This window comes from Eleutherodactylus coqui, chromosome 3, assembly GCF_035609145.1.
Source record: "Eleutherodactylus coqui strain aEleCoq1 chromosome 3, aEleCoq1.hap1, whole genome shotgun sequence".
Taxonomy (NCBI): domain Eukaryota; kingdom Metazoa; phylum Chordata; class Amphibia; order Anura; family Eleutherodactylidae; genus Eleutherodactylus; species Eleutherodactylus coqui.
In genome coordinates, this window is record NC_089839.1 from 282,065,943 (window position 1) to 282,089,858 (window position 23,916).

General features: G+C 44.9%; 1 protein-coding gene across 1 annotated transcript; it reads right to left on the bottom strand.

Annotated features, from left to right (window-relative positions):
• Positions 1-1,629: 1,629 nt before the first annotated feature.
• Positions 1,630-23,916, bottom strand: TTC22 (tetratricopeptide repeat domain 22). The gene is made up of 7 exons (XM_066597573.1): positions 23,311-23,916; positions 13,021-13,076; positions 10,864-10,979; positions 9,175-9,293; positions 7,753-7,914; positions 6,931-7,083; positions 1,630-4,322 (listed from the first exon to the last, which is right to left on the bottom strand). The coding sequence occupies exons 1-7, from the start codon at positions 23,869-23,871 to the stop codon at positions 3,792-3,794; spliced, it is 1,698 nt and encodes a 565-aa protein (XP_066453670.1). The 5' UTR covers positions 23,872-23,916; the 3' UTR covers positions 1,630-3,791.

A 23,916-nucleotide genomic window follows, 5' to 3' on the forward strand; every position in this document is an offset into this window, starting at 1 on the left:
CTGACATCTGGACTGCATGGAGTCGTCCAACTTCTGGCCCCTCTGAGCAGATATTCCAGTCCAGGAAGATTGTTCTATATTCCACAGTTCGGCATTTTTGGTTTTGCCTCATAAACTGCATTATTGATGTCACCCCACCAGTGCTCTATGAGATTGAGGTCGGGGATTGGGCCGGCCACTCCATTACCTCAATCCTGTTTGTCTGTAAACTAGATGCTGTTCGCTTACTTGTGTGTTTTGGGTCATTTGCGCCATTTCTCTTGGAGCCAGTCAATGTTTTCCTTTGCAAATATTAACCTATTCAGGTCCTGGCTTTTCAACGTGCCGGTAAATTGGATTCACTTAATGGTCTTCTGATAGTAGCAGTACTCACTGGTAAGTTCAGATCTTCTTTGATATGTCTTAAGGCGATCATTGGCTGAGTCTTTGCCGTTTTGGCTATTCGATCTACTCGAACATTAGTCCCCAGCTTCCTTTCGCGTCTTTCAGGTTTGGTTGCCAATTCATAGAATTTTAGATCATTTTAGTTGAGCAGCCTATAATTTGCTATAACCAACGTGCAACATTTGCTCGTTCCTACCTTAAATAAGGGTCAAAATTAACCCCTGTTGTTCCACAGAATTAATGACTTCTTCACTTTAATTGACTCTTCACTGCTGTTATTTTGAAAACTCCCCTTTCAATTAAGATTCGGTTACTGAGAATGCGTGGCACACACACCCCAATTGCGCTAATCTCTTCTTTTGAATGGCGTGATGCTGCGAGGAAAAAAATTGTGCCATGTTCTATTTTTTTTGTGTTCCATTATTTTCAATGGGACATTACATTGCATGGCTCTAGCCAAGCCGTGAAACTCGCGTCAGATCCTAGGAAATTCACAGAAGCGATGCGAGGCGTTTTTGAATGAAAATCGCCTAGCATCCGTGAGTAAAAGGCACGTTGCAAGCACAGTATCGCACTCGCCTGTGTGCAACTATTTTGGGAATTAACCTACTGATGTCCTATCCTGAGGATAAATCATCGGTAGTTAATCAATGGGGGCCCACCAATCAGTTGATCGGCTTGTTGTCAGTGCAGCAGGCCGGACGTTGTCATAGGTGGTCAGGAGAGGAAGTCTAATAGTTGGCTTCAGTCCCATTGAAATCAAAGGGAGTGCTACCTCCTATTATTCTTCTGGCTCCGGTCAGGATTGGACGTCCGATGTTGACAACAATAAAGAGCTGGAAGTGTAATAGAAGTGCAGTAAAGTCAGAGAGTGAAGTCTGCTATTAAACTTTTAGCACTGACCAGCAATGCAAAATTATGCAGCCATTGGCCACCACAGGTAGTGGAGCTTCAGCCATGGACCATGTGTTCTTACCCTGCAATGCTTCTACCCCAGGTGGCCATGTATGCCATGTATCTAGGTGATATTCACTGTGCTTTTAGTATGCAGCATAGGGTGTAATTATAGGCTGGGGTGTACCTTGATGTAATTAGTTTGAGTAGGGGGTCCTCGGCTTGGCTAGGAACACTGAGAAACTGCTCTACACTAGTGATATCCAAGGGGGGGGGGGGGACAATGGGAAGAAGTTGTGTCTCAATGACTTCTAATGTGCTTCAGTCATACAGATTGGATTGACACTGACAAACGTTGGATGATTCATTTTTATTTTTCTATAAAATCACAGTGTTTCTCTTTATTTACACATGAAGGTGACTACAAATACGTGAAAGAACAATAATGACCAAAAGCAACTGGACATCAGTAATTGTATGTTATATTAGATACATTGCTGTAACCAAATCACTGGTTGTGGCTTTATATTATATCAACTGGGTTGTCAAAGCTGGCTTCAAAGGGGTTTTGTCACTTTTTTGCTATTAACTCTTTCCAATCCAATTTGTATCCTGGTTTTCCTAGGGGGCTTACTCTTTTTCAGCCGTTATACAATGGCGCTATCTGCTGGCTAAAGCCAGTACTGCATGAGGTGACACGTTGGATAGGCTCCGACAGCAGAGAAGCTGGCAATATACAGTAAGAGAACCCCGACGGATGTCTTCCAACATCGGAGCTGTACAGCCTTAAATCATAATGTCTTCAGAGGTCAGACAGTGGATTGGAAAGGGTTAATGACCTCCTGATAGGTTATCAATAGGAGATTGACAAAGGTCTGCCGCTCACCATCCCCACAATCAGCTGATCTTCTATCAGTGCAGCGGGGTCGGATATTGTCATCGATGGTCGAGGTCAGAAGTGTAATCGGTGGCAACACTCCCATTGCAATTCATGGGAACAAAGTCATCCATTGCATTTCCAGCCCTGACCACTGATGTGGATATTAGGTCATGGTTAGAAGTTTAATAGACGGCTTTGCTCCCATGGATTTCAATAGGTGTGAAGCTGTCTATTACACTTCCGACCCTGATCGCCAATACAGATGTCCAGCCCTGTGCACTAACAGCAGGCTGGAGGACCAGCTGATTGACGGAGATCTTGAGCAGCGGATCCCTGCTGATCTGCTATTGATGACCTAACCTGAGGATAGGTCAACAGTAGTAAAAAGTGATAATACGCCTTTATAGTGGCCGTTTGCATTAGAGACCAACGCTAGCCAATTCTGGTAGGACTGGCCAACCATCTAATGTGTATTCAATGTTCAGCAGATGCAAGTCCTTCTGCCAAATGAACATGTTGAATGTCAACATGCCCAATGCTTCGTTCTCAAGGGACATAAGCTGTTGCCAAAAGGTGCCTGGCAGTGGTTTATACCCTCCTCCTCCCATGTATGCTTGACCAAACTGAGCGCTCAGGTGTAATGGGAGGGGAGGAGGAACAACTATCAGCCAAACAAGAGTTTGGTTAACAGCTATTGAAATTGTATGAGCACCTTTAGGTTTAGACGTCCCGTTCATCCAGTCCTGTGAGGCTTCAGTGTTTACATCTACTGATGCCATTGCTGAGAACGGCAGCTTTTCTGCATGTACAATAGATTGAGATGACCAATTAACCATAGTTTTATCCTTGATCTTTTCGTAAATCGTTAGGCAAATATTGTTTCAGTAATTTCAAAACTAATGAGTCCTGGTGATGATTGGTCAAGGTCAACAGACTTCAAAGCACATTTCCATCCCAAACATAAAAATTGCTTTATATTAGTAAATCAAAAGGTATAGCCGCAACCTAAGTAATTGTTTCTTCTACTGACATACTATTTTTTATGAGGCGACCATTTTTACAAAAATGACAGGAAGTGCAGCCATATTTGTTGTCACCTTTTGATTCTTTAAAGGGGTTGTGCCAAGATCTAATTTCACTGAGCAGCTCTCTGTTCTGTGTCATAGAGAGGGGTCCTGAGGCAGGGACTCCACTCTATAACTAATTATTTGCCCAAGCAAGACATATGAGTTTGGTGTCTTGGCAGAACCCCTTTAAAGGTCCATTATACTAATTACATTGTGTATGCAGCTTCTCATAGAATGGTAGAGTTGGAAGGGACCTCCATAGTCATCGGGTCAAACCCCCTGCTCAATGCAGGATCACCAGATCATCCCAGACAGATGTCTGTCCAGCTTCTGTTTGAAGACTTCCATTGAAGAATAACTCAACACCTCCTTTGGCAACCTGTTCCACTCATTGATCACCCCCACTGTCTAATATCTAATCTGTGTCTGCAGTACAGTTAGTCATAAACCTAAGCATGTTTTGGAAAATGGGAAGAACCTACAATCCCCATATAGATGAAGTTGATGATGACTATACCGGTGATGACGAAGGGTCTTTCTGCATTGCAGTATGACTGAGCTCTCCACTAGAAGGAAGCTGAGCGGAAACTCATTTTCGGTCTTGGTTTCTTGCCATTGATAGACTGAAACAAAAGCCTTACCAAGTCCATTTTCCCTGCCGCAATCATTGCCTTACAAAGGCTGACAATCTCCGCCGTGTTATTCCTGCATACAGTCTGCAGCTCATGACTTACACTCTCTACTTCATATTTCGTCTGAGCTTCTTTAACCCAAAATTCCACCTCCTGGATCAGCGTCTCGGCGTCGATTTTACTTTGACTGTAGAGGCTGAGTAATACTTCCATTAAATGTCTGAAGGTCTCTGTGGCCGGGGAGTCTTTGCTCTCCAGCTCTATGGCTTTCTTGAAGCACTCGCTCGCATTCTGTTCCTCACCTTTAACTTGCAGGCATTTTCCCTTCAGTAGCTGGAGTTCTGGCAGGGTATTGCCCAGGTCATACTCCGTGGCTTTGGCAATGCAAACTAAGGCATGATTTACGGAGTCTTCATCAATTAACATCAGCTCCTGCACCGCGTCCACACCCATGTAATAACAGACCTCAAATGGAGATAAACAGCGGTTGTAAGAACAATGGTGAGTACTACTGAGCATTACGGTACAGTCATAGGGACGTGCGGAAGCAAGCAGCCATATCATAAAAATATATTGAAGTACGCCCTCGTTTCATACATACTGTACATAGGCATCTTAGAAAATGCATCGAAGACTGATTCTGTGGTGGCTGATTCAGTTTTTGCATGCATTTTTAATTTAAGCAAAAGCAAAGAGGTAACATGACAAAAACTCAAAGCGATGGCCCTTCTTTAAATAAAAGCTGTTCTGACGATCCGTTGAGCACCCTGGGCATAGCTACTCCCAATGAATAGCAGTATACGTATGTCAAGTATAGCTACTATGAACCATGCATTTTCCCTGCCGTAGCTTCCGATGAATGGTCAATCATGTAGTGCATGGATGCTCCAGACTGGGAGCTGCTCTTATATAGCTACTGCTAGTTCCTGAGATTGCTCTTGAGCGGGCTACTTCCCTCTTCATTACATCCATATGTCCTAATAAGGTGCAGTAACTGGGTTTGCCCTCACAAAAACAGACATTCAAACAGGGATTCTGTCACCGGGTTCATTAAGTTTGACTCAGAGTTGAACTCTAAGTCATGGAGGCGGACCATGCTGGCTTTCTCCCTACCCACATCATGCAGCTCTCTCCCCTTTTGTGTATAGGGAGAAAGCTGTCAATCTGAATGCTGTGGGTGGGGAAAGGCTGGTGTGGCACGCCTCAGTGATTTAGCTCCGAGTCATACTTCATGAACGTGATGACAGAATCCCAATAAATTGGTTTAAAGTCTGATAAACAATTTCCCAAATGAGGTTCCTTGGAGTCCTGGGGATCCTCAGAGCTTAGGGTCCTGGTAGAATAAGTGTCCATAGGAGTGCCAATTGAAGATATAACAAGTCAATCGACGCTCATTCAAGAGGACCTTACACTGGATGAAGATCATCCGAACAACCACATAATCATTTACTACTTGCGATCGTTCATGCAGCCATTCATTTCCATGTTTGTTATACCTACATAAAAGATCCAATAAACTGACCACTGGGGCTTATTTAGAAAGGGTAAATAGTGGTGATTGCACAGCTGACCGCTATCTCACCTAACACGGTGCTGCAAATGAAGAGACTGGAGAAAGCTCTGAGAACCACAGGATCAGGTAGTTGAAATCCAACTGCGCAATTCGTATCTCCCTTGACATATTCGTCATCGGGAGAGAGAGCCGAAAGGCCACGATCGGTGTCGGACTTGGGTGCCCATCAGTAAAATTTGTTCCGGGCGCCTGCTATACAGCTACATGTAAGTACTATCTGATCCTTGTTCTCAGCCAATATATTCTAAATACACTTCCTTTCCGCATGGCGCTTATCCACCGAAGCATATGGAGGATCCAGCAGGTGGGTATTGACGGAATCCCGTTCAACCCCAATAGGTGAGAATCCCGGAAGTGGCATCTATGGCATATTCTATCAAGCGTAAGATCACAAGGGATGGTCACGTCGTGGCCAAAAAGGACACCAACAGGCAGTTTTATCACAGAACAATTTTTTAATGGCTGTGCGATTTTTGCAGGTGAAGAGTAGTATTTCCTGCTGGGAGTAATAATCCCTTACTAAGGGGAGAGGAATGATGGTGTGGTGGCCCAAAGTTAATGGGGTCCCCTCAAGAATGTTCTATGTCTGTCTTGTGTCACTGTCTTGTTTGTGGAATGCATCAGATTTATGTGTATTATTGTTTGCAGGACTAAAAGAGCTAATGTCTGGTATGTTCTGTCCTGTCTGGAAAATGTATCGTTTTGTGGTCACGTGATGGTGCAATGTATATGTATTTGCAAGAAAGCAAGGAGAGGAGTTCTAAGTTAGTCAGCCACATGGACACTACAGAGGGGCTGTCAGATCGGTAGTGTGAAGGCATGGAGGAAGCTGGGCGATTTGCCTGCTGCTCAGCTTGGGCCCGTTCAACACAGGAACCCTCTGTGCTACTGCTGAGTACTAAGAGAAAAGAACCGCTTGTCAGCGAGAAGAGAAGGAAGAAAGTATGAGTGTTTTTGCCGGTGGCGAAAGGGATTGCCAGGAGTGAAAGAACCTGCAGATAACTTGGCCTGTGGATTGTTGCCATACCCCGTGGTACTGTCTCTTGCCTTGGACTGTATGAATTGGGCATATATGCTTATGCAGCGCCAGGCCATAGGCAGCAGAAAGAAGCATTAAGACGAAAAGTAATGGGAGGCCCCTGGACCGTCGTCAGGAAGCCGGGACTGACCTGCTACTGTACCTAGATGTCATCTCAACCTGCCTATGCATCTATATCAATAAGTTAACTAGTCGGTATATTATATTGACATATAGGATGGCTGAGATATTGCTCATTGTATGTAGTGCAGTGAGCGCACTGGGCCATGCACCACTCGGGCACGGGCCTAATGCTAGCTCAGGGATCGCCAAGGGATTGACCAGTTCACCTGTGGGCCATTCTGAGCGTAGCCCCAATACACATTGGATAATAGTCTGGACTTACCGAAATCAGTGAGTCAAGCTGATATGCATCCAACATGGCCTAATTAATACATCAACCATAGATTGGCAATACTCACTTGTCCCATTTCCAGATATGTTTTCAGACAAGGATATACATCTATAACGCTTTCCAGGTCCGATTTGGCATTAGTAAGAAGAGTTCTGTCTGGTAATCCTCCCAACCCTAACTTGGCCCGTTCCAAGTCTCGCACATACATCCAGAAGTAAATCTAAGCAGAAGCAAATGCAGAAAAGTTGGTATTCAATGGAAAGAATGCAGATGGAGATCAATTGATTGAAAATCTCACTAGGAACGGCTTCACACGGACGCATTTGTAATGCACAGTGAATAGAACCCATTGATTTCAATGGGTTTGTTCATATGCACGTATTTTGCGTGAGCATTTTGGACATTTTTTTGCGTATTTGTGTAAAGGTCCACATAAAAGTCAATGGGTGTACGCAAATGCGCACACAATATGCAAGGAGATGTGTGAAACGCTGCATGCATAATTGCACTGGAAAAAGAAAGCACTTGGAACTAATTAGCCATTTCAATTGGCGCATTTGTTTGCCGCATGTAAATGCACATGCCATGTAAGCCGAAAAAGTACAATGAAATACGACAATGTGCGTGCAAAAAAAAGCCTCATTCGTAGCGCAAAAGCGTGCTAAGGTGAACACAACTGCACTTATGCTCATGTGAAGCCAGCCTAAAAAATGAGGCAGTGGGTATAACATTGTATTTATGCACATTATAGATAGTTAAGAATGAAATTCAGAGTTGACCTTATATGTAAGGGGGTCATTAATTTAACGATTTTGTGATTAATTTTTCCGTGATTGGGGGGAGCAGTGTACAAATGATTAGGACGCCATATTTTATAGTATCTTATTACCTGGGAACGCGTGCAATAAGCTTGCCAGTTCAGTTTGGGGTCTTGAAGCGCACTAAGTGCCATGTTACAGATTCCAGTAGCCATTTCTTGCTTTCCCAAGAAATGAAATATTTTGGCCAGCCGGTTTAGGATCAGAGGGTCGCCTTTTCCAATTTCTATTGCCTGTTTGTGACAAATAAAGACATGAGTTCTTGACAGATCAACAGTGTATACAAAAAGACGTAATGTGAAGCTCCTGGACCCCGATGCTAAATGTGTACATACCTACCATGTATTACACTATCCTACCAAAAGTACTGGACATCCCTATCAGAAGAATGGATTGTGTCTTATTAGGGTATGACCTAAACCATGTTACATGAGATGCCGACCCTTGGAGGTGTCAGCCATAGCTTGTGACGCAAACTGCACGCTACTGGATATACGGGTTATACCGCTGCACACAAGCCGTCCATCACAAAGTGCAATGCAGTGGGGTGTTGTCATTGAACAGTTGAGCAATGGAAGAAAGTTCTATGGAGTGATGAATCACACTACTCTATCTTCACATCAGATGGACGTACCTGGGTGTGGAGGATGCTGGGGAACACCTCTTGCCTAACTGTGGTGTGCCAACAGGTAAGTACGGCGGAGACTCCATTATGGTCTGGGGATATTTTATGTGGCATGGTCTCAGTATGTTGGTTCTAGTGACAAGAACCATGACAATGAAGGTGTACTCTTATATTCTAGACTATAATGTGCTGTGGACAATGTAGCAATACTCTGGAAATGGTCGGTCATACTTCCGACCAGACAACGCGCCTGGTCACAAATCCAATGCTGTTTTACTTTGGTTTGAGGATATGGATGTTCCATGATTGGACCGCCTGCACAGAGTCCCAACCTGAACCCTACCGAACATCTTTGGGACAATCTGGAATGCCCGGTCAGAAAATCTGAACCTCATCCATCTTCTTTAAGAGAGTTTGCAGGATGAATTGAGGGAAATATCAGCTGAAGTGTATCAGACGTTAGCAGAAAGTATGCCACGGTGAGTATCTGATGTCATTAGGGCCAAAGGAGCCCCACTAAGTATTACCATATGTAATAAATACTACTTTTGATTCTTGCTCAGGTGTTCAATTACTTTGGTAGGACAGTGTATCCTGATCCCTGGTGTTGATTAGTGGTCTAGGAGAACTGGTACCTCTGCACTCCATATACAGCTATGCCCCTGAATGTCTATTACTATCCCAGAACACGTCTACTGCAGTTTATAAGGGTTATGCCAAGATGCACAACCCCTTCCAGAATGTGATGCCTGGGGAAACACCTGATCGCCCCGGGTCCTACCTTCTTACTGACATACAACCTCTACCGCAGGTTACTGTAAACAGTAATAATAGAAACATGTGGAAAACAAGATTTTGTTCAACAGACCTTGCTAAAGCAGTCCAAGGGATCCGTTCCTGAAAATCCGTAGTCGTGAATTCCCATAGGCGTGGTAGAAAACGTAAATTGTTTATCCAGCATCATTCCAATGTAGCACCAGGACAAAGCTAAAATATATGCAATATCGTAAATAAGGAAAGAAGATATACATTCAGCTTATTCACTTTATAGGGTGAGAGGGATCATAACCAATGAAAGGGTTAATAAAGACTTGACCATGGCTAATAGATGTCCAGCCATGTTCAATCACGTCTGGATGTACAAGTGGCATACATCATGCAATTGCTTGTTGTCATCATCTATCGACCCGCCATTCCAATTTTTGCTACCGAACATGTTATATATAGTACTTCGCAAAGATGACAACCTTGCTGACAGTTTCCAATTTTGACCAGCAGAATTGTGGACTCTGCTGTACTATATCACAGGATGCAACGTGGGGTCGGTAGTAGATAAGTAATGCAATGTATTTACAAAGTCAGTCAACTGAATGCAGATTAGATCAATCAGGGGCGTAACTATAGGGGATGCAGAGGATGCAGTTGCACCCGGGCCCCAGAGCCTTAGGGCTCATTCACACGGGCGTCAAAATTGCGTAGACAATAGCTGTGCAAAAAAAAATTGTGTGACTGGATGACTTCGGGGCGGGGCTTCATCACTGGGGGCTCCCTTCATCTCAGCGAGGGTGGAGGGATTTCCCTGCAGGGGAGAAGGAGGAATTCCCCTGTAGTGGGGAGAGAGAGGTTGCACTACAGGGGAGAAGGAGGAATTCCTCTGCAGGTGAACCCCTCTAGCCCTGCTGCGCAGAAATTCCTCCATTTCCCTGCAGGGGAACCTGTCTATCCCAGCTATGGGTGAATTCCTCCAGCTCCGCTGAGATGAAGGGAGTCCCTGGCGATTAAGTGCGTCCCCCGGGGCTTCCCTTCATCGCTCTCTTTCTCTCCCTGCTGCAGGAAAATTCCTTCATCTCCCTTTGCCGGCTGGCTTGCATAGTCTCCCATAGGAGTCTATGGAGACTTCTGCGCTTTGTGCACCAAAGATTTTGTCATTGCTGAATTTCAGTTGCTAATTAGAGATGAGCGAGTATACTCGCTAAGGCACATTACTCGAGCGAGTAGTGCCTTAGCCGAGTATCTCCCCGCTCGTCTCTAATGATTCGGAGGGCGGGAGAGAGCGGGGAGGAACAGAGGGGAGATCTCTCTCTCCCTCTCTCCCCCCTGCTCCCCGCCGCAACTAATCTGTCACCCGCGCCGGCCCCCGAATCTTTAGAGACGAGCGGGGAGATACTCGGCTAAGGCACTACTCACTCGAGTAATGTGCCTTAGCGAGTATACTCGCTCATCTCTATTGCTGATGTCTTATCTTTTTAGGTGCGATTTTTTTTTTTTTTTGCGCCGAATCTCCATAGGAAACTATTGGTTCTAATAGTTGCATTTTGTTTGTGCATGTAAGTTAGTTACAGGTTTCGCATTGGGGCCCAGGAGCTTCAAGTTATTCTTTGAATGATAAAAGTCTGACTCTTCTAGTGTAAGAAGATAAGAGTCACATTGTCGATAAGTCTTTTATTACTGAAGGAAACCGGAATGCCGACCAAGTAATTTAACGTAACAAAAGGATTTGTAAACGGAGTCTGTAATAAGAAACGTGCGCCTGTTGTACCCCACACAATATACGTACCTTTGTAATGATTGTTGGACGACTTTGCAGCTTCCCGTAACAACATCAGTGTCTTGTTATAAAACGGCAGCCGCTTGTTTTCTCCTTTTTCCTTTTTTATCAATATTTCATCTAACCTGTAATCACGGGAAGGAAGCGATGTATTATTATGGCGGTATAGCATGTCAGGACAAGGCGACTGCGTCAGTGAAGCGTAAGCAGTCCCTGCCGTCTGCCTAAACCCCATAGACTTTGAAAGGTGCGGCTGCAAACGTACTCGACCGCTGCTACATTCAAGATCCTCGTTGTGGATTTTTTCAGCAGTGTTTGGATGAGATTTGTTAAAATCTTGTCCAATTAGCCGCTACTGTAATTACGCTACGGATGTTCCACACACAAAACCATCATGGAGAATTCATAGCATATATGTTGCATGCAGTCGTACCATCAACTGAAAAGTCCATAGAGTTAAAGGGGTTGTCCGGGAACTTTTTCTATAGATGACCTATCCTCGGATGATCGGTGGAAGTTCGCCACTCGAGATCCCAACCGGCTGTCAGTATGGACAGGTAGCAGGTCATGCTATCTGTATTGCAGCAACTCAAGTTGGTATTTCATAGAATTCAACAGGAGCTGCACTTAAAATACCAACTTGGGCCACTGCACTAGGGAAAGCGCAATCTGCTTCCTTTGCTGATCCCCACTGCTTACACAACTGACACTTGTGCTGATCGGTTGGGATCATGAGCGGTAGACTGCTGCCGATCATCAATAGAAAAAATGGCCAAGGTCCTGGAAACCAGGGGGTTGCCCAAAGATATAAACTTGTTCCCTATCCACAGTGATTGGTCGGGGCTCACAAGAACGGAGCACCCGTATCCTCCCCTGTGCTGCTGCTCTACTCATCTCTATAGGACTGCCGAAGAGAAGCGGAGAACAGCTCTCAGCCATCTCTAGCAGGTCCATAGAGATGACTGCAGTGGTAGTGGGCATGCTCTACTGCCATTCCATTTATAAGGGCAACATTGCTACCTCCGTCACATGATGGATACCAGCTGTGCCCGATGGACCCCACTAACTGGGGTCTTGCCCATCAAATATAACACAATTTATCATGGCTCTAAAGCGGATGTGAGCGCAGCCTTAACATGTGTTCACACATAGGTGACTTGGGGTGGGTTTTCCACAGCAGACAATCTGCACCAAAATCTGCATTAAATTGCGCAACACTGATGCAGATTTTAACATAGATATACAGCAGACTTCACTCCTTCCAATAGGGTGGCTACACAGGAACATATTTGCGTGCGCAATACACAGGGAATAGAACCCGTTGATATCAGTGAGTCCATTCACATTACCTTTTTCTTTTTTGTGCATAGAGAACCTGCTCTATTTTATGCGCATTTGTACTCCAAAGAAGTCTATGGGCTGCACAAATGCACACGCAATATGCAACGGGGTGCGCAAAATCACAGGGAAAAGAACACATCTGGACCTCATTAGGCTAAATAGCCTTTTAAACCAAGGCTGTGTCCATGTGAACATGCCCTGCACGTTCAGAAAAAGTACAGTAAGATACGCAGAAGTGCCTCGTTCACGGCGCAAATGCATAGCGCTGAGGAGTGAGCAAAAAACGCAGGCATGACCCGCACATTACATGTCCTATTCTCATCTGTGAAAACAGACAAGAATAGGACACGCAATTTTTTTTATCACACGGATCATTTTATCACATGGGTCAATGTGAAAAATCATCCATCTGCACAGCCTCATTGGCCATCATAAGGTCATGTGCTGCCAATGTAATCCATGGACGGCGCACGACTCCTGAGGACTGTTTCATTGCAGAGTCACATCTTGTTCACATTTTTTTCAATCTGTGTTTTTAAAGCTAAGCCAAAATGGAGACAAAATTAATTAAATTGCATAAAAGTTTTATACTTTTTCTGTATTTAGGATCCATTTCTAATTTTGTCTAACTCTGCGCTGTCTGAAATGGGCGTTAACTGTAAGTCGGCTTATAATGAATGGCGGTATCTAGAAGGAAAATCCAAATTCTCACATTCCAAAACTGGCGAACTTTGTTTCCTAGTTATGAACCCTAATGTGTTGGTTTGGTGAAGGTCGACTTTGAGCCATGAATCAGTGTGTGCGTGGTGAGATTATAAAACTTACCTCATACAGAGAGATGCCATTGTGAAAAACCAACTTCTTTTCTCTTCTATGGAGATCTGTACAAGAAGACATTGAATATTAACACATGTATGCTCTACACATCGCTTATGGCACATCACAAGAACATCTCCAGTTAGCAAAGGCAGATTGGCCATAAGCTCCACGGGGAGAAATCCCGGCCGGCCGGTTAAGTCAAAGGCCGGTTAAGTCAAAGGCCGGTCTGGTCAGCCAGGGCTGGCATCAGCACCTGGGCAGTGCCCGAACCAATTGCACTCAAGTGGGCTCTCTGTCGCTGAATTAGGGTTGATGCAAGATGGAACAGTTACTATAGACTTTGCTTTCCCATTGAAGGGCCAAAGCAGGCTGTCTACGGTGAGGGTACCTTTCAGTACAGAAGACATTGTGGCTGCTTTGTATGGAGGAGGTGATAGCGTCTGTGTCATCAAGTAGCTATGGTGTGTCTTCTAATCCCCCTTTTTCACGAATCTGAGCGGGTGCGATTGTGCGCTGCGCTCAGCTCATCCAGGCCCACAAAAACAAGCATCGAACTGATAACATTTCAAAGTACAGATCCAGCATCAGCTACTACTTGTGTTGGCCCCCTCTCTAATTTGGACCCACCTAAGGTGATTTTAGACTCTTTTTCAGGGCCATTATAAATTCCCAATCCACTCCCACCTGTCGGGATGTCTAAAATTTTTCTTACTATAAGAGGGATTTCACATCTGAGCTCGGGAATCCCAGTGGCGGAACCGCTCCGTCTTAGAATGGAACTGAACGGACCCCATTGACCAGAGGTTCCAACCAAGATGTGAAACCACCCTAACGGCACATGTTAATGTTCTACCCTTAATTATCATAGACAGCTGTGGTTCCCGGGCTTGTCCTTCCTTACACCCCCATGGAGATGACTCTGGTTGTTAGGCAGTGTATTTCTAGCAACCAGTCGGTCAGATATGTTCTACTCATCATGCCTCCACTTTTTCATTCTCGGTGTAACGTATCTGCATGTTATTTTGTAAGAAGCCATGAAATCCTGCAGAGATTACAGAAACGAATGGTTAAACAATGCCGCTGATGTTTTCCATGCCGACTTATATTACATAGTATAATACACGGGCGGATTTATACGTGTGCTGTTTGCCTTGGGACACTCCTTTATTTGAGCATGCACGCCAGCAATGACAGATTTATGTAAGGGATACACAATAAAGAAAACAACTGACGCCGGATAATGTATGACTTGTAAAGCGGTAACCTGGTCTGCTAGTAATAATAATGCACACCCTTCATTCTACCGCTGAAACCAACAAAGTCGATATGACTTCCCCGTCTTCCAGTATGCAGTAACGGCCTCTTTGAGGTCTGGGGTTGGCCTGAAACAACCTTGGTTACATAATGCAGAAATGTGATGCACAACTCAAACGGCATAACTAAAACTTTGATTTGTTGTATCTGTGGACTCATTTACCTGCTGAATCTCACATGAATTCTTGAACCTCATTAATTTTAATGGGATTACACCAGTGTAATGGTCAATATGAGTCATGCTAAAGTTGCACGAGGACGCATACAGTGCAGCAGAATGCATTCCTGTAGATGTAACTGTAAGGGGTATTACTTATGTATTGTGCAGGTTCCTTTAAAATGGTATTTAACTGGGCGGACTATGGAAGCGGTAATGGTAAGTTGGCCAGTGCCATGTTGTGTGGTGCGGTAATGCTGTTGGGAGAGACCGGTTAAGACATGACAAAAGCAAGCTACTGCCGACTGGTGTAGAAAGTGGCAAAAAAAAGTAGCCCTACTCCTGAGTGCTTCATAGTATCAAGTGAAGAGTCTGTTTTAATTTCAGAATATGGAGAATTCTTTGTCTTTATATCTACCGTTCCATCAGACTGCTCACTATTTTCCATCTCTGGCATGATGGACTACGTTGCTTGTCAATGAAAGTTATCAACCATCATATAGCATCATGGAGAGCGTCTCCCAGTTGGCGCAACCTTGACCCTGCAGCAGCGAGTTCTTCAACAACCACATCCACTCTGGTTGAGTACTGCTATAACCATATGGGGTCCCAGTGCCCATGACCCACAAAGCAGACCACCAGTGAAGAGAACCCTGGACAATTTAGCCTATTGTGGATCCAAGCAGGGTAATCATGGCTGACCACTCTATTCCATACCTGTTATGCAATAGCCATACTATTCCAAGACCTGTGGAACCAAAGTTTTCATCTATCCCATGCTTTAGTGTTTAAAGCTAAACATATGGTACAATCTAATGAGGGCAGCTCAACTGTTTCCTAACTTCTGGCACCAAAAGAAACAAGAGTTGGGCAAATCTTTTGTTCCACTGGAGATATGTATCACCAAATGTGTCTAGCAGCCACTTATCCCCCCATTCCTATAACAGTGTATGTATATATATATATATATATATATATATATATATATATATATGTTCTGTACATTAAACCATGAATTTATTTAGTATGACAGCTATTTCACGTGACTGCCTATGTAGATTAAAATATAACTAAACTTTTTAAAAACCTATAGCATGGTATAGTGACATGAAAGAAGTTATCGTTGGTGGGGTTGGTATGCTGACAACCCCACCACTCAAGAAAACAAACTGGTAGAAGTGCTCAGCTGTGCCCGTTCAGCTATCATTAGGAGTGGTGTAAGGGACTCCATAGACTTTCTATGGAATCCGTACACCGCTCCAAGCAGTGATAGAAACAGCCGAACAGGCATAGCACTCAAATGAGAGCTTCTGCCTGTATGTTTTAGCGATATCAGTGAGGGTCTTACTAGCCAAACCCCCAACAAGCAAAACTTCTGCCATGTCACTATGACATGTCAAACTGAAACTGAGCAGACCCCATTCTAGTCAATGGAGTGCATTTGGGGCCAATCAGTTCCGTCATAAGACAAATCAGTTTGGCCGGGGTTACCATGCGGTATAGTCACTTTAAGGCCGGTTTCACATCTGGGTTGGAACCTTCAGTCATAGATCCCACTGCAGATCCAGTTCCAAATATCGCTTGTTCTTCCGTCCAAAAGATGGTCTTATTTTTCCTGAATGGACCTGGAAGGCAGAACCCCGAGTGCAGGGGTGAAACCACCCTAACTTAGCAAACAGTTTCAGGATGTTGCAACACTGTTTTAGTACTGTGCAATACTGACTCTGGAGTTGGCAACACTTTCCTAGCTTGTCAGCCCTTGTGAAATCAAGTCACAATCTCTTCTCAACACTCAGCAGACTTGAGATGGCCCTGGGACACACAATGAGTCAAATGGTTTGTACTCATAGTCTCTATGGTGAAATTCCATTCTACCAACAGTGCAACAGGTCTACAACTATAGCTTCGTAAGCTTGGTTCACATTGACCAAAGGCACTTTTGGTGCCAACCAGGAGGCTCAAAGGCTTTCACACAGCACAGTGATTTTGGCTGCACCCAACCTCTCACCAAATTGCAAGGCTCTTTCGTGGCACAAGACTTAAGGCCACACCATACCCTGCATAGACCTCTCGTACTAGCTCAACATTCCACCATCGTGGCCAAAACATCTCCAATTTGCACGTCTTCCCCGGTCATTTGTACCATGCATGGGCACCACCTGGGGTAAGATGTGCCCTACCATTTATCAATGACATTCAGATGTTCCACCAAGAACGGTGACAGTAATGAAACCTTAAAATGGTCCCCAGACTGGGATTCAGTCCATACACACTATGTCCACAAGGGCCATGACAGTGCGTATTACAGAAGACAAATTAAACAGTTGCATAATGAGCATTAGCAGTTTGTGCACTAAACACCAGCGGCTATAACATTTACCCAACTACACAAGGTTAACGTTTTCACCTCCCGACACAATATACTGTGGCCACACAATTTTGTACCAGAATTGATCATTGCAGGTTTTCTGACTACTTGCAGCAAATGGTTAAATCATTGGCATTGACCAAGGTCAATGGAGATTCTCTTCAGATTACATTTGTCAACATTTCAATAAAGAACCTTTTGTGTTTGTTTTAAGATACACGCAATACTATAATGAGCCTATTGTTTCATACGAGCCGTACTAATAAATCTTATATAATCAAAAATAACTTGGGTTCAGTCTGCAAAACAATGACTACTGGATTTGCTGTGTATTTTGCTGTATATAAGGGTGGCCATATATATATACCGGTATATATATATATATATATATATATATATATGTTGTCAGAACCTGCCAATTTCGCTGGTCCAACCAATCATTTTATGGGTCCTCCGAACTCTTCCCTAATGGCAGATGTTGGGAAAGATAAGCATCAGGCAGTTGGATCTCAACTGCCCAAACCTTTCGTTCTCGGGGAGATAAGCTGCCTCCAGAAATGACGGTAGTAGCTTTGTCTCCTCTCTTCCTTCTGAACACACGCACGCTCGGCCGAGTTGAGTGTGCATGTATATGGGTGATGGCAGTGGGGGGGGGGGGTTCGGGTAGGATAATCTGCATGGCAGCTCTAATCACGTTAACTGATACAACTCGGCATGAAGCTACATCAAAGTGCATCTCTATTTCCAATGGTGCTAAAGAGGTAGTCCGTCTCATTCAAACACATTTTGTTAAAAAGGATCAGTGGATGTCCGGATGTTGGCAAGTTCAGCGATCAGTCGTAATCTATAAGAAAACCTGACTGCAAATTTTGATTCCATTATACAGTGCCCGCTGACCACGGAATATGTCCTTAATTCAGCTAGAAGAAGAGGGTATTCCCCTCAAAACGCGTTTTATGCTCGTTTTATCCTAGTATGACTTCTCAATAAAGATCTGATCCTCTATCCATTCTCAAAAACATCCTCAAGTGAAAAGTTGCACCGTGCTCCAGATTTTTTTTTCATTGGCTTGCACATCATCTTATGCCCCCTACCCGTGAGGCATATATATAGCTGTTAGCGCCTTCACATATAGGTTTGACTCAGTCTTATAGCCTCAGCATAGCCTTCACCTTCAGGCACCACCATAGGGTTGCTCCACCAATCCTCTTCTTTCCACACTAGTTAGCTGAGTGTGTAGAAGTGTGTTTTGCACAGTATATGTTGCTTTTACTTTGTACTTTGGGGTTGACACCTCACAATTACCTGCCCATATTACTGGCTGCGAGAATGATAGTCTTATTGGTTGTCAGCTAGAGTGGCAGGTACAGATTTTAGAGTTGACCCATGAAGAGCATGGTGCTACCGGGAAGAGGTACATGGTAACGCTGGTGTTCCTCACCACCACAATGAGACAAGTAGCTACTGGGAAGAGTAGTTATGAGATAACAGGGGAGGTTTGCTGCCAATAGGAGAGAACGTGGGGGATCCATGTGAGGTGCCTATTGGAGTCACTATTGGCATGTGAAATATAGGCTGTGCATGGCTTAGCCATTGGAGAGATTAGTGGTGGGCTGAAAGTCAGGGGGAGTGAGATGAGTCCTGATGGGAGCAGTGGAGAGGGTCTATGGAAGGAAGTGTTCTGCTTCACTGAGCAATCCTGGTTATCCAGGGAGCTGATGAACAGCTAACAAAGACTGTGCCTTGAGACTGGCTAGTGAGGGTGGGTTGCATATCTCTATGGAGGCTACCACCGAAACGGCGTAGGCTGAGTGTACTGTCAGCCGGGCTGTTAAATTCCCATAGCCTGTATCGGTGCGTATTATGCACCAAAATAGGATATGCAATGTTTTTTTTTCACATGGGTGTGAATGGCCCAATAGAACATTAACACCATAATGTGTGTACTCAGAGGCGTAACTTGAAACTTCTGGGTCCCAATGCAAAACCTGTAACAGGGCCCCCAACTATAATACTTTATTCATAGTATTGGGCTCCCTATATAGAGAAGAGAGGCTTTATGGGCCCCCTAAGGCTCCTGGGCCCGGGTGCAACTGCATCCCCTATAGTTACGCCAGTGTGTGTACTGAAACAGTTAAGATTCTGTGCCTACGTTGAGTGTTGTAACTATTAAAAATGACCACAAATATGTTGTTGTATCTGCAGTTATATCTAGTGAAGTTGACCCGTCTGAACTTTATTTGGTCTCTGATTGTCTTTCTTTTAAAGCACTCGAGAAATACCATCCTACATACCAGATGTAAGATTTGGATATCACACACATTCTATTAGTGCTGTTGACGACATGTACAAGGTATTATGAGGGCAAATTCTAGTTCTGCTGCCACTCCCTGACTGCCTAATGTGTCTTGTAAAGTGAACTGTCTGCCGCTGCCCGGGTGCAGAGCACTTATATGGGCCAGGAATTGGGTCGCTGTAATGAGCACCGATCGACAAAGCATGTTGATTAGCTTTATGGAGATGAATGATCATTCGTCTCCATGCTTCTAAATTTCCACGATGAGATGGGCAGGAGAACATTTTTATGCTTGCAGATACGAGCAGATCAGTTGATGAACGAGCGTTTGCGTTTTTTTTGTAAATTTAGATAGACCGACTGCTGCAGAAACAAATGCTCGGGTGAATGATTGTGCCCGATAATCAGCCCATGTGAATGCACCATATGGCAGCTGCACACGAACGTATGCGTAATTGCGCATGCTTCAGCGCAACATATTTGTGCTATAAATGAGGTAGATTTGCGCATGTATTGAATGTCTGCATCAAAACCCACATTTGGGGCGGATTTTGATGCAGGTTTTAGTGCGGAATTTACTACCTCATTGAGGAGAGGTGGATTTCACAGCACATTCGCTGCTAAAAGTGACATCGGCAGCGCATGTCAATTTCCGCAGCGTGTGGATGCAATTTTGAAAGTCCATACTACGGTACTTACTACGGTAAGTGCCAGAGAGAACTGGAGAGAGCACGCGGAAAAATCCACGGCAAATCCGCCCCGTATGACCATGGTCTTAACCTACAAATAATAATAATCGGCCACCATTGCATTACATACAGGTTACCGAATGGGAATGGACTCAGTAATCATGACATAGTAACACTGTCACTATTTGCTTCCTCTTGCCATTGTACGCGGGTCAATGATCCTTGGCTGAACATTTCTTCACCTGATCATTGCTGTGTCTAAATAACACAGTGATCAGCCAACCAGCGAGCAAATGCTCATTAGTCAACTGATCAGTTCTTTAGCAATGCCACAAAACTTCCAAAAACAATGAAAACGTATGGGGGCAAATGACTGTATGAACAATCAATCATCGCCTATACAGTCTGAGGGCCAGGGGCGTAACTAAAGGCTCAGGGGCCCTGATGCAAAAGGTGAGCTGCCCCCCCTCTATCTATATCTGTACCCATACCTAAACAAACCATGCTGCACAGAGACATAACTTGAAGCTTCTGGGCCCCAATGCAAAACCTGTAACAGGGCCCCCAACTATAATGCTTTATTCATAGTATTGGGCTCCCTATATGGAGAAGAGAGGCCTTATGGGCCCCCTAAGGCTCCTGGGCCCGGGTGCAACCGCATCCCCTGCACCCTCTATAGTCACGCCCCTGCTGAGGGCTCTTTCACATGGGCACTGCAACTCCCATCCATTTGCCCGCTCAGACAGCTGGGCTGCATATATACGCCGCAGCCCAGAATACCATTGGCCAGGGGAGAGAGTTCAGCTCTGCTAAATCCCTCCCCATTCTCTCCCCCTCTCCAACCCTTGCTGGCAAAGGGAGCGGGCGGGAGCTTAGCAGAACTAGTGCACTAAACTCCCTCCCCCTCTCCGCTCCAGCCTATAGGACTTTAGCAATGAGCCACTGCTAAACTCCCTCACCCTTCCCTTCTGACAGCTCCCATAGGAGTCTATGGGAACGGCCGGCGTATTCTCGCAAAAGATAGGACAAGTCCTATCTTTTCCGGTCGCGCGTAAAAGTGGCCGGCCGGAATGCTCAGCATATCTTTTTCAGGTGGACGATTTTAAGCAGCAGAACAATGCTTATCTATATTGCATTGGACGCCAGTGCTTCAGATGATCGCGATTTCTGACCGTTTTATTATGGCAAAATATTTGCGATAAAACGCTCGTGTGAAACTAGCCCGAATTAGCCTCATCGCCTGCCACAGACGGAGCCATCTAAAAGGACCTTTAGACCGGATTCACACGGGTGTATTGGAGCATACAATACGCAATGAATAGAACCCATTGATTTCATTGGATTCGTTCACATGCGCATATTTGTCCTGTGCATTTCGCTTGAGCAAAAAAACCTGCAGCACGCTCCATTGTCCTGTACATTTGCGCACCAAAAGTCCCCATAAGAGTCAATGGAGGTGTGCAAATGCGCTAAGAGATGTTTAAAGCACTGCGCAATTGTGCAGGAAAAAGAACACATTACACTAATCAGCCATTTTAATTAGAGCGTAAAATACGCCGATCTGCATACAAAAAAGCCTTGTTCATTCTGCAAAAAATGCTATGCTAACGCGCACCAATACGCATCCACTTGTTTGACGCTGTACTTAGTAGCGGAAACTAAGACGTGTTCACAGTGCAAGGTAATACTCACGGATTCACACGGGCGCAATATGCACAGAAGAGAACCCATTGATTTCAAGTGTGCGCAGATTTTTCTGCGCATTTCGGTCATACAAAACAAAAAACGCAGCATGTTCTACTTTTCTGCACATTTGCACAACAAAGGTCCCCATAGAAGTCAATGGAGGGAATGCGCAAATGTGCAAGCAATACACTAGGAGATGCATGATGTGCTGCGGAAGTGCGCTGGAAAAAGAACACATCTTGAAATGAGTCATTTCATTCTCTTCGTCTTTGTTTGCCACGCACAAATGAATGTGGGCACAAAAAGTACAGTAAAATACGCTGATGCGTGCGCAAAAAAGCATGTTGTTCTGCAAAAAACACTACGCTCAAGTAAATGTGCAGCGATCGTGTGAAGGGCGTCTTAGGGTGGGTTCACATTCACTTGGTTTGCTGTGGATTTTGGCGCAGATCTGCAGCAGATTTCACCGCATGAATTTGAGTTTAATTGAAAGTTTGTATTCCTTTGCAGATGCCTGGCCAAATCCATTACCAAATCTGCAGCAAATCCTCTGCGTGCGAACACGTCCCTACGGTGAATTCACACATGGCAGACTTGTTGCATACTTTTCTGAATAGAGATGGCAGATATCCATGTGATTGCCACGGATTCCACAATGCAAATCCGCCGGTGTACAGGCGGCCTTAAACAGGACACAGCTGCGCAATTCCACACCAAAATCTGCAGATCTAAGACCCCCCGCACACAGAATCCGCGGCGGGCATCTGCACCGTGGATCCGCAGTAAATACCGTCCATAGCATGCTATGGGAAACCGATTCTTCCTGTATACAAGCAGAAATCAATTGCGATTTCTGCTCGTGGAGGAAAAAAAACAAAACAAAACCGCTGCATGCTCCATTTTTGGGCGGATTCTGGGCAGATGGCTTCTATTGAAGTCAATGTTAGCTGTCTGACCCCTGGCCCTTCCACAATGCCATTGCGGAAAGGTTGCGGGTACCCGGGTCATCATCTAACGACAGCATGGGAAAAATAAAAAAAACTGTACTGCACATATCTGACGGTGAGCTATGCGGACCATTCGCAGTTCAGATGGAAAAGGAAGAACACAGGTGTGCGGGGTCACTGGCCGTGGTCAGAGCCAAAATCCCAGTTGTGGGAACTGGTATGCGGAATCCGGCTCTGCCGCGTGCAGGCGGCCTAACTGCAGATTTTTATGTAGAATTGTAGGCAGTAAAAGGTCTCTTAAATTGGGTTCACATGGGGCGGAATTTCCGTCCGGGCGTTTCGCACGGAAATTCCACCGGCAATCTTAAACCCGAGACTAAGCAGCAAAGTGGACAAGATTTGCAAAAATGTCACCACACGCTACGGACAGTCCGCTGTGGCCAAGCCGTGCTGAAACTGACATGCCGCGCAGAATTTCGCAGCATGTAAATTGTATCGCCGTTTCTGGTGCAGGCTCTCTCCTCTCTATGGGGAGAGATGGCCACAGCGGAATACAGGTGAACAAGCCGCTGCAAAACCCGCGGTGTTGAAGCTGGCTTTCTGCTGCGGACATTCCGAGGGTTTCCCTTCCATGTGACAGAGAGTGAAAAGGTCAGTGAGGCCATGTTATCTCTCTGACAGACTGACTGCACTGAGATTTCCTGGTAGATCACTTATCAACACAACTACGAAGACGGAACTGCAAAAGACATAAACTTTCCCCTACTGGCCAACATAGTAGTCAGATAGCACATGCCACGTTACTGTAGACATAGACTACAACCTCTTATTAAACTGACCTTGTGCTTCCCGTAAACCACAGCTTTATCACACAGACTTATTCCTGCTACCAGTTTCTCCATGTTGTCTTTGTCGGTCATCTGTCCAACATCAAACGCGTGAGCATACCCCTGTTCTGCCAGGCAGCGCGCGGCATTAAGTCTCGACTCATTACTGTCACCATGTGTATCCAACTTCATCAGATGAGAGATCTTATCGACACACTTCGAGGCTTCTTCTTCCATATTCAGCCTGTCGTAGACAAAAGCCAAGTTCGACCAAGCGTTTAAATTATTTGGGTCCTGGTTGCAAATGTTTAGGAAGATCTCCTTGGCTTTGTCCACCTCATCCAGGTAGAAGGAGAAGACGCCCAATAAGTTCCTGATTCCACAGTGTTGGAAACTTGAGTCAACTTCTAGCTGGAACTGAAGGGTCTCTCGCTTGAGTTTGATGTCTCTTCTCCTTAAGTGTGGAGGGGTGCAGGACTCAAAGTTGAGGTTCATTTCCAAGTGGAAATAACCGGGGATATATTCAAACTCATCTATGAGAGTTTCTATGTCCACACCAAGTTCTTCCTCCATGGTTGGCCGAGCAGTGATCCTACCTTGTCCTACCTGCTCTCTATA

Bases quoted from the DNA above. Each gene is read 5' to 3' on its own strand.
- TTC22 (XM_066597573.1), bottom strand. From the start codon at position 23,871: ATGGAGGAAGAACTTGGTGTGGACATAGAAACTCTCATAGATGAGTTT. The intron at 13,077-23,310 runs GTCAGTTTAATA...CTTCTTGTACAG, and splicing joins TGGTTTACGGGAAGCACAAG to ATCTCCATAGAAGAGAAAAG. The intron at 7,915-9,174 runs GTCTGTTGAACA...TGTCACAAACAG, and splicing joins CCTTGGACTGCTTTAGCAAG to GCAATAGAAATTGGAAAAGG.